At 53.1% G+C, this 11,630-nt stretch overlaps 1 protein-coding gene across 1 annotated transcript in view; it reads right to left on the minus strand.

Moving 5' to 3' along the window:
- Positions 1-11,431: 11,431 nt before the first annotated feature.
- Positions 11,432-11,630, minus strand: part of RHCG (Rh family C glycoprotein) — a 7,792-nt gene continuing 7,593 nt past the window's right edge. Inside the window, exon 10 of the mRNA XM_031055889.1 lies at positions 11,432-11,617. Within this exon, the coding sequence (XP_030911749.1) occupies positions 11,432-11,617 (186 nt within the window). The remainder of the gene's footprint in view (positions 11,618-11,630) is intronic.

Consider the following 11,630-nt stretch of genomic DNA (forward strand, 5'->3'; position numbering starts at 1 on the left):
CTTCAGAAGGAGAATATAACCTGCAGTATATATATATGAACATATATATATATATATATTTTCCTTTCTGGAAACGAATGGACTCCTTAAATAGCAAAAATTGCACCCTGTAATTAAGATCTTGCTTTTTAAATGATTAATCATTCTAACCCCTTCCAGCGGCATCCCACTTACTGCTGCTCTCATATTGAAATGCAGATCTGAGAGGGAGGGAGCCGAACAGGTCTGTGGAGAGGAGCAATTAAATCTTCCAGCTGTCGCTGGTCCACCCCATCCTCCATTTTTTTCGGGAAGCCCTGGGCGTTGTCCGCTGGGCTGGCTCTGTGCCCTGATTCACATCCCCCTTTATCATCCTCTCATCTTCATCCTCCTTCCCACCTCCACCCCTTCTTTCTCTGTTGTCTCGTGGTTTCTGGGCTCAGTGACACTTTGTCACTGCAAGGTCTGACCTTCCTTTCCTTGGAAGGGCTGTAAGCTCCCCAAAAATCTGCCTGTACCCCTCTTCCCAGGTGAAAGGGGAAAGGATGTGAGTGCATGGTAACCTGAGCCTTGGAGAACCAGCAATTGCAGTTCAGCCCATAACAACCAGATTCCTGTTCAGGTCCTGCTGCTCTGCATCTCTGCCTAAGCCAGTCTTTGCAGCCCTGTGAGGTTGCACCCTCCTGCCCTTCCCTTGGCTTTCCTCTGAAGCAAATCCTGATGCAAAAAAAAAAAAATCAAATCCTGCCAAAGACACACATGAACATGAGCCACTTTCCTGCAAGGGGTTTCCACAGCCTTGGCACAGCACCTCATTCACACTTCCCCAGGACCAACTACAGATTTCTCAGGATGCTTCACCAGGAAAACTGCTCAGCTGTGTATAAACCATAATCAAAAGAATGTCTTCTGGCCTAAATCGACCCTGTAGATTCTCTTCGGGTTGGAGGGTACCCTTCAGGTGTTTTCCAGAAGCATGCTGGTGGTTTTTCAGGCCATTTCTGAAGCCATGGGTGGATGGAAAAAAAAACTGGGGAAAATGCATTAGGTTTCAGTCCCCAGCAGTGTCAGGATAATGGTTTGGGAGGGGCAGGCTCCTTCCTAATCATCACCCAAAGGGGAAGGACCTGGGGTGTGCATTTCTGTGTCAGTGCTCTGCAATAAATCCCCCTTTCTGTCAACCCCTCCAGCCAGTCTCATGGCAGGGCCGTGAGATAAATGGGACTGCAGCCTCTATCCCCATGGGCCAAGGAAGAACCTGGTACTCTGATCTATTGAAAACGGACAAGAGTTTCCCCAAGAAACCAGAGAAGCAACTCTCTGTGCCTCTCTGTCTGTTTGATTTTTCTGATATGGAGACAGAGAGGAGACAGGAAAGTGTGTGTTCATTTGAGATGGGGGAGAGGGAGTGGCAGAGAGTAAAAGAAGTGGAGTTAAGATGGGAAGAGAATGTTCCCCAAAGAACAGAAATGAGAACATGCTTTGCCAAGGGAGTGGAATGGAAAGGGGTTTCCTGTGCTACTGTCACCTCTAAAATACTCTCCTCTCAAATGTTTCCAAAATAGAAGATTCCCAGAAGATCTGGGGGAAAGATGGAGACTGGAGCTCCTCTGGACCATCCATCCCACAGTCACTGCATGGCACATTGGGCCAGCACAGTGCTGAGCCCCAGGGCAGAGCATGGGAAGGATGCTCCATGATCTGGGGCAGTGAGGAGTGAGCTTCCTCCACACCACACACCAGACAGCAAGCCCTCAGCATCTGCACTGCTTCCACTCTGATTTCCAGGCTTATTCCTCATATTGTGGGCTGCATCATCTGGCTAGGACATGGCTGTACAGCAGGACATGGTTCTCCCCACCAGGTACTGACCCACCCCAGGGCACAAGACAATCTGCCAATGAGGCCAAGGTGAGTTCCATCCCTGCACCCTCAGCCTCTTGACACGGATGTATCCCAGAGGGAAGAACGTCCTTTTATACCTTGTCCCATCTGAAGTGTGTTTTGGCCTCTGTGGTCATCAGCATGTCTTTTAGCGGCATGGACAACACTGACCATTCCCCCTGCACCCAGCTAGAGCTCAGAGGCCTTTTTCCCATGACAAAATCAAAACAACACCAACAGGCCACATAATAAGCAACAGGGAGAGATGGAGAGCACGAGCTGCCCTTTCAAAAGGAATCATTCCTTGCAGCCTCTGAACTGTTCTGACACCCTCTCTCACATACTCTGGATGCTCCAAAACACCCAGTGATCCTCCAGGATTTTAAAGCATTAAATGCCTGGTTTCTTTTGCTGTTTTGGCTTTGGTCTGGGAAAAACATAGGCAGCCAGGCTTATATGGCCAGGAGCACCACAAGGGTTAATCAGTGGGAAGAAGAGTCGGATACAGATGAGTCTTGATGAGACCAGATTCCCAGGGCACCATGAGGAAAGTCAGCAAACCCCACCAAGCTCTCTATTTATGGATCCCTACTCCTCTGCATGGCCCCTTTCTTCTTCCTCTTTGCTTCCCTCTTTTTACTCCCTGCCCTGAGTTGCAAGGCACAGGACCCCGTCCCGTCCCCAAGCCCCCTCCATGCCATCATTTGCATTTTCACCAGCCTTGATTAATGCCAGAGCCTGTTTATAGAGTTACAATCTCCAAATTAGGTTGCCGAAGGCATCCCGGACCAGCCCTGGAAAAATCTCGGTGGCTGAAAGGAGCCATAACTAAGCCTCAAGCAGACGTCTTTATTCAGCTGTAATTGACGTTTAACAGACGTCTGTAACTTCGTCTGGACTTATAAAAAACCCCGAAAAAAAGTTCTCCCCTCTCTTTATGTTCCCCCCTTTTATCCAGCAGTCAAAAGTGTAAGAGCCCACCACACCGGCCCCACTCGGTCAGTGTGCAGCAGGGGCCATGACAATAGTGGGGCTGAGACAAAGCCACAGCCCACGCTGCACACACTGGCGCCTTGTATGTCTATTTACCTCCTAGAGTGGTTTATGCTAATTTATTGGCGAGCAGCGACCACTCCTGCATACTGATGTGCCGCCACTTCTCTCTGAGCGGGGGCCCTCGTCTGCAGGGAGGCCTGTGGGGGGACCCCCTTCCCCCACAAAAGGATGCTGCAATGCTCAAGGTGTGCTCCCAAACCATCCAAGCTCCCATGCTGATCCCATGGTGGCTCTTTGTTTTGGTTTCCTTTGGACGCAGGGTGCTGATGCTGTCCCTTTGCACAGGCAAACCCAAGCCACAGCCACAGGAGCTAAGGGCAGGGGAAGAAATGCCAGAGATAGCTGTGGAGACAAATGGATTTTCATACAAATATATCTCCGTGGTGTTCTGCTGACATGTGTGAGTATGGAAGGGTGCTCACAAGTCAGGAAGACACTAGAAATCAGGATAAAATTATTTTCTTCTTTCCTGAGTGCTTACATTGTGTACTATTCTTTGCTGCACAATGGTTTATCTCATCACTGGGACATGAATTCTCAGATCAGGTTTTACCTGCTAGTCCTTGAAGGCAAATTTTCCTTTCTTCCTCAGGAAGACATGGTGCTGCTCAGCCCTGGCCATGGAAAAGCCCTTGTGCTCTCCTGCAGATGATCAGACCATCAGGAGGACAGTCAAAGCTCTCTGCAGACCACATCCTTCCCAAAGAAGGCTTTTACAGAGCATTTCCAGTGTAGAGGCTACCCAGAGTTACAGAGTAAATTGGTTTTAGTGGTTCAGGATTCCCCAGAGAAAAGTGGAGCCATATGGGATGCTCCTGCTCTCATTCACAAAGCACCTTCCAGCACCTGCCAAGCACAATCCAAGGCAAAGCCAAGGCTTGGAAGCAAAGCCAGCAGACAAAATTGAGACAAAAGGAATAAAGTCAGGAGCAATTAATTCTGATGCTGTGGATTTGCTGTGTGTAGCATATGGAGCTCCTAAAAACCTGGTCAGTGCCATGACAGTGAGAAATTCAGGCGCAGTCAAAAATGGGTCTTCATGTCCATGGTGTGAGCATTGGGTCATTGTATTGCAGATGGTGAAGTCAACAAGTCAGAGAACGTATCCAAGAGGAACAGAGGCCATTTGCAGGTTTAGCCAAACAATGGGCCAAGAAGCTCTAAGATGTATGTCAAAAGTCATTCAGCCTCCCCAGGAGAGGATGCAGGGAGTTGTGCTCCAGCCCCCACTCAGCTCTCTCGCTGCTCATTCACACAGGTGATTCTTGGCTGCAGAGGAAGGCAGGAGACCTGGCTGTGCAGTGGAGAGCATGACTCATGGCTGGCAGAGACACACACAAAGAGTGAGAAATCTGGCCTGAAGTACCAGAGGACTGCTAAGGTCCCAAAGCTGAGAGCTTGTCCATGCCAGAATGACCAACAGCCAGGAAAAAAGGGTTGCCTGTGCTTTGCTGGCTCAAGCCTAGAGAGATTTGAGCATATCCTTCAGAAGCTGCTGGCTAGGAGGGATCTATTTCGGGTGGGTGCCCTCTGCCAAGCATGGAAAAGAGCCCCCACAGCCATTGCTGCCCATGGCAAGCACAAACTGATAGAGCACCTGCACCCATAACTCCACCTTCCTCCAGAATGCCAAACATAGGTACCTCTGTTCCTGGGAATGCAGGAGAAAGTCATCATGCCTCTGATGTGACTCAGGACAGCCTCCAGGTCCTGGGGAAGCTGTCCCATTGCCCACGGCACTGGGCTGGCTGTGACATCAGCACTGGTGCTGCCCCTACAGCCACTGAGGGAACATCCACAAACCGGACAAGAGCTCACTGGGCCAGAGAGGCCAGTCTGTCAGCTGCTTTGTGCTGCTAAAGATCCAGAAAGGGGCTGTACCACAGCCATGGATCCAGCATTTTTTGTTTCAAACCACAGGGCTCAGGGTTTCTTTCCTTTTTTGTGCTGCTGAAAGCAGCAGTACATTTTACATCCCCTCTGGCATCTTTCCCTGGGGCTTTCTGCACCAGCTGGGCACAGGGCATGGCCTGAGGAGAGGGAACAGCTTGGGATGCTGTGCCAGAGAGGTTTATCCTTCCCCTGGAAAAGGAAACAGCCTCTCTGCATGTCTCTTCCACACTCCTGCACATCAGTGGAATGAACCCTGGTCACCTCTATCAAGATATCGAGGGCTTGCAGGAATCTGAGGTCAAGCAAGACTTCCTGGGCTGAGGCAGGAATGAGTGGGTTTCTCCAGGCTTCCTACAGCAGTGTGAGAGGGAGATTTCCTGCACAGGGCTGCTCACAAAGAGCCTGAGCTGCCGTGCATCAGTAACACTGGGATGCCATTGCTCGGGGCTGCTGAGGGAGGCTGGCAGCAGCACTAGAGAGTCACTGGAGGGGTACACGAAGCACTGAGAGCCTCCTTCCTCCTGCCACACTCTGCCTGAGCGAGGGAGGAAAGGCAGGGCGGGCAGGGCTCTGAGAAGGTGCCAGCCCCGGCCCTGGCAGCCCGCAGTCCTCCCTTCACCGCTGCCTTGCAGGAGAGGAGAGATGCGAGCACCATGTCTTAGGCGAGGGCACCTCATGCTGGCAGCTTCAGAAATAGCCTGGAAGCCTTTGTCTTAGTGCTTTCCCTTTTCTCCTAGGGTCACACGGCTGGTGCTGACAGGATAAGACGGTGCTCTGGAGCAGAGTGACGCTGTGGGGACTAAAAAAGCATCCCAAAACTGGAGATTATCCTCCTATTTCCTCTGCCACATGTTCCTCTGCAATACCATGCTCAGAGCCACCCCTGCATGAGGCCAGGCCAGGTTTTTCTCAGACACCAGCACCAAGCATCCTCCACGTCCATCTCCCCAAGGTCCCACTGCGCCCAAAACCACCAGGACATGGGGGCTGTGGGGTGGCTGCCCTTCCACATCCCAGATAGGGACAGCCCCACGTGTGGTAGCAAACCCCAGACATTTAGGGCTGAGTGCCCTCCAACAGCTTCTGCATTTTCCCTTTCCTCCCAGGGCAAGCTGCCTCAGCAGGAGCATCCCCGGGCCTCGCCAGCGAGCTGTTATTTGCCAGGCAGAGGTGGGTGAGAAAAGAAACACCCTCCCTAAAAAAACGAAGATGTCTGGTGTGAATATCCTGATCCTGCTAACCCTGGAGCCGGCCGCGTGCAAGCAGCAGCCCCGGGTCTCGCTTAGCAACAGGGCACGGAGCAGCCCGCGGCTGGCAGGCAGAAAAAAGGGTCTTTTCTTGTCGCTGAAAGATTCATCGTTGGGCTGAAAGTGGCCCCTCCCCTCTTTCAAATACTTGTCAGCAGGGAGAATACAGCTTAGATACTGGGCTGATCAGATCATGGCTAATCTGTTATTCCTGGCCGGGAAAACTGCCGGAAGACTTTCAAACAACTTCACTGGGAGCGTGTGCGGCGGGAGGGAGCGGGCAGGAGGTGCAGAGCCCCTGGCAGCCCCAGGCCGGCATCCCGAGGGCATCCCCTGCTCCTGAGGTGTGCAGGGAGGGCAGCGCTGGTACCCCATGCCGTGCTGATCGGGGCAGGGGTGGCAGAGGGGAAGGGGTCAGTGCTGAGCACTAGAAGGTGGGCTGGCCAAAATGTCCCTGTGGTGAGAACAGGCTGTCCTCCTTGCATGGCTTTTTCTCACAAATGAGGTGGTTTGAAGATGTTTGTCACTGTTGAAGGACTTTGGCCACTCATGTCTGGGAGCCTCACTGCCACAGAGAGTACCAAGGAAAAGACGCCCAGCTCAGAGAAAGGTGCTTTTGCTTTCCTCCCTCTGGGCTGAGGTATTTTTAAAGGAAAAACCAGACCAGCCAAGTCAGACAATTTGTGTACTCAGTGGCTTGCAGAAATTTCACATGATAACCCAGATTCTGCTCTTGTACATGGGGTACACCAAAGAGATGCAGTATCCTACAATATCTCCTACATGTTCTGCTATGGCCAGCACTGGGGCCAGTGTGGGTGGCTAGCCCAGGGAACAGTGGCAATGCATCCTCACTGCCAGAAACCCACTTCTCCCTACAAAACCAGGACAGGTGGACCTGCTTTAACCACTGCCACTGCACACACAGGTAAAATCTCATCCCTGGGCCTGGCACATGCTGCTCTGCCTCTCCTCAGATGCTCTGCATGCCCATACATGTTGGTCACGCACCTTGCCCTGCTCCCTGTCTTTCCTCCTGCTGCCTTGTCCTGCTGCATTTCACTGTCAGCTTGGCTTTAGCCCTAAATCTTTCTCTTCCAGGCTGAGCAGTAGCCCAGGTTATTGTCCAGCACATGCCATGAAGATGGACTTTTGGTGGGACAGCTCTGTGTCAGAGAGGAAAACTACCCTGAAGTGGCCCAAACTGATGGCAGCCTGTAGGAGCGGGATGGATGCTCAGCGAGCCTGGGGACTGGCCTTCACCTCAGCAAGCTCCTCTTAGTCAGGAATAATTAATTACCTTCTCAAGGATCTTAGCCTCAGCCCTTCCCTGCTCATGCCCCAGCCCAGGAGAGGAGGGAGGAGGAGACGGCAGCGAAGAGGGTAGAGAATTAATTGGACATTGTGTTGGGAATCGCCTCCTGGTTGCTGTCAATCTTGGGAGTGAACAGCCTCTTGTCTCACTCAATAGGAACTTTATATGCTCCTTTAATCCTTCAGTCTGTATTGTCAGAGCTTCCCCCCTCCTCCTGTCTCTCCTTCCCACCACAGGACTTTTGATGACCCCAGCTGTCTGAGGCAATACAAAGAAGCCCCTTAACTAACACCCTGTGATCTATACAGGCAATAAAGAGGGTCCCCTTGACAAGGATTTGCGGGCAGAATATATGCAAATGCTGGGAGGTGAGTGGGTGGGGAGGTGTGCCGGGAAAACCACAGTGCAGAGGGCAAGGCTCCTGGCCCTGGGGATGCCGTGGCCCAGGAGGGCATGTGGCACAGGTGAGGGGTGGCCAGAGAAAGCCAGGGCTGGCTGGGGCAGCACAGCCATTGCACACCCTGCCACGGGGTAAAGTAACCAGGAGAGCCCTGTTCATCGGGGCCGCGAGGCCAAGGCATCCATGGGCACATAAACGGGGGGCTCCTACCCCATGCCCCCCTGTGCTTTGCTCCTTGACGGCCACCTCCCGAAGTCAGGAGGCCGTGCTCCTTCCCACATTAGCACATGAATGGGGTTAGGGGTGGGGGGGAGGTGTGAAGGGGGGCAAGCCCCCACTGTCCACTCAAGCAAACAATTTGGCTAGCAAATTGACATAATTACAAGGGACAGAGAGAAAAGAAAGGCGAGCCCCCTCCCCTGCGCTCCAGAGGGCCCGACCCCTGCCGAGTTACTTAGACCCTTTGTGCGACTCAATGCTAGGTACTGATGAGGGGACGTATGCCCTTTTCAAGGGCCCTAAGCGACCGGCTGCCCTAATCTGATTACAATTTACAGCGCTCCTTCAGAGGGGCTGCAGCGGGGCTCACGCAGGCCGGGCCTGGACACGCAGGCCCAAAGTTGGCTGGGTGTGTGTGGCACAGGTAGCACCATGGCCAACAGTGTGTGAACATCACCAGCAGCACCTGGAGTGTGGCTTTCAGTGTGCCACCTGTGCAAGGTCAAGGAGGCTGAGGCCATGGCTGTGGGGATGTGTGGCTTTGTACATGTGGGCAGGCCGGGCCTGGGCACGCAGGCCCGAAGTTGGCTGGGTGTGCGTGGCACAGGTAGCACCATGGCCAACAGTGTGTGAACATCACCAGCAGCACCTGCAGCATAGCTTTCAGTGTGCCACCTGTGCAAGGGCAAGGAGGCTGTGGGGACATGGGGCTTTGTACACGTGGGCAGGCGGGGCCTGGACATGCCACTCATACGGGCCCAAAGGTGGCTGGGTGTGTGTGGCGCAGGTGGGAGGATGTGCACGGTGGCACCACGGCCAACAGTGTGTGAACATCACCAACAGCACCTGCAGTTTGGCTTTCAGTGTGCCACCTGTGAAAGGTCAAGGAGGACGTGGGGATGTACGGCTTTGTACACATGGGGATGCCACCAGCAGGAGATATGCAGTGGCCAGTGGCTGGGGTGTGCAGTGAGCCCATTTCAGCCCAAGTCTGCGGGTGACACCATGTGCACCTGCACCCGTGCACACCAGCACACACATGGGCACAGGTGTAGTAAGCAGGCAAACCTCCTTGTCCCGGGCAGATCCGCAGATGGGGCCCCTCTCCACCAAGAGTGGGGGACAGCAGAGGTGAGCAAAGGCCTTCTGCCAAAATCTCTGCAGCAGCTTGCAGGAGCAGGAGTGCGAGCAAAGCCCACCACCTGCCTATTAAAAGAGGGATTAAACTATGCTGTTCCTCCTCCCCACCTCCTCCCTCCTCTCTCTAACATCATCCCCTTGGGGAAACCACCACCTTTACATGAGATTTTCCCTTTTTTTTTAACCTCTTTTCTGCTCCATGCCACAGAGATCCCAGGGGATTAGCAGCCAGGCTGGGCCTTCCAGCCTCCTTGAAAGCAGGTTGTTTCAGCCACCCCCCCCATGGGAACCTGCCCCAGGACAATTTTGGTCAATGGCTCCGGTGCTTCCCAGCCAATTTGTACCACCTAATCCCCGCGAGTATCTCCAGCCCCTTTCTCACATGTTCTCCCGCCTGCTGGAGCAGCCCAATCCTCTGCTCTCCACGCTCCCCCGTTGAGAAACCCTCCGTCCACCGCTGGGGCCGCGGCCGCACTTCAAACGCAGCAGCCCGCTCCCGGCATTGTTTGCCAGGGAATTAAAGCTGCACGGCCAGCCCCAGCGAGTGATTTAGGCACTGAGACCAGACTGAGCCCCGCCAGAGCACGGGCAATAAAACGCTTCGCTGCCCAGCAGCCCCGGCAATTTGGGGGTCTTCCCACGAGGAGGAGGCACAGCCCAGAGGGCCGGGGAATTCGGTCAGGGCTTCTTCTTCCAGCAGGTGCACATGGGACAGGACCATCTCCCAGGGCTCACAGAGCTGTCTGTCCCATCAGAGATGTGGGTTGGACACCTTGCTGAAGGAAGAGGGTCACGCAGTCCTTACCATTACATGGACCCTGGTGAGCTGCTGGGAGGAAAGACCAGAGGCCATGAAGGTTGGACACACAGATTATCTGGGACACAGACAGAATTTAAAAGGTGTGGGATGAAGGGACACCAGTCCAGTCACACAGGAAGAAATGCAGTGCCCCAAAGGTCTGCTGCTGCTTTTAGATTTTGTAGACTTGGGGGGAAAATTTTGGACTTCCTTTCTGAAATGACACTGTCAATGGTGCCTGTCAGTGAACATCTCTGTGGTGGTTTCTGATGCACTCTCTGGATGAAGCTGTGAGCAGAAAATGGCTGTTACATCCCTTTCCCAGTGCAGAGAAGCTGGGATGAGATCTCCCTCCTTCAGCAGATCCCAGCGCAGGGAAAACACTTGCCCTACATTTTCCCATCCCTGTCTTAGAGAAAGGATGCAGCTCAATGTATGCTTCAGCCTCTGCAGGGATCATTCTCCAGAGACCATTTCTAACCCCTGTCAGACCTGCCTTTGCCATCATAAAAGAAATATACAATACACCACTTGCTGGCAAGCAGGCTGGAGCTCCAGCTGGCCCGGCTACGATATTTCTGAATTTCTCCTCAGCCAACCAGCCCTTTCCCTGCATGCCACACTGCTGCCGTGCTGGAAACCAATCCTGTGGAGGATTTTAGGCCTTTTATTACTCTTCTTTTTTTCAATGGTGAGGTTGTTTCAGGCCAAATGGAGGCAATGTGTGTACAGGAGAGAGCGTCTCCGTGCCTGGCTGTCCCCGTCCCCGCCATGGCAGGGGAACACAGTGTTTCGGCACCTCCTCCTCTGTCACAATGTTTTTCAGCTCCACCAAGCAAAGTGTCCAATTAGAGCAGAGCCTCTTGCTTCCATCTTTGCCGACATTTAATTAACATGCTGCTGCTGGCAGCCGCTGACAAATTCCAGAAACATGTTGTAAAGGGTTTTTGTCTTTACCCAGCATGGAAAATGAGGGTGTCATATCCCAAGGGGATGTGAATAGCTACTTTTGACTCCCCCCCTCAGGTGTAAGAATTACAACTAGATGCAGTGAAGAGACCTATCAGCCCTCCTACCTCCTTTCCCCCCCTCCCTTTTCCTTTTCTGCTCCTCATATTATATCACCCTGGAAAACATGCAGGATTTTAGGCCTGATTTTCATCCCTGTGTCCTCCAACTCTGGCTGAAGCCTGATGGTCCAGCTAAGAGATGGGGGCTGTCCTCTTCTCATCAGAATAGCACCAGACAGTGGAAAGAGCCATCTGATGACACTGAAAGAAATGGATGAAGCCAAAAAAGAGGAAAGGGTCCTGCCAGCCTGTGCTGTACATGCAAACAAGGTTCCCAAGGAGCTGATGGAGGCCTTGGAAGGGCAGTTCAAGAGAAGGTGATGGCAGACGCCATCATGTAGAAGTGTAGCTGGACTCACAATGGCCCTCACCCCCACGTGGATGGCAGGATGAGTAGAGGCTTGGCTGCTGCACCCCAGCATCCCCTCCTCAAGAAGACCCAGCCCAGCCTGTGCTTCCCACAGCGGGCGTTGTCATCTCAGGGTGCCAGCTCCCAAAACAAGTATCTCCCCAGACTGTACTATCTAAAACATTGTGTAATACACCCAGGCTATGCTGCCACCGTTCATGCCTCCACTTTGTCCCCAGGGCACCAGGAGTGTCCCAGCTCCTCTGCTTTGCCCTGGGC

This window comes from Geospiza fortis, unplaced genomic scaffold (genome assembly GCF_000277835.1).
Source record: "Geospiza fortis unplaced genomic scaffold, GeoFor_1.0 scaffold171, whole genome shotgun sequence".
In the NCBI taxonomy this organism is placed as follows: Eukaryota; Metazoa; Chordata; class Aves; order Passeriformes; family Thraupidae; genus Geospiza; species Geospiza fortis.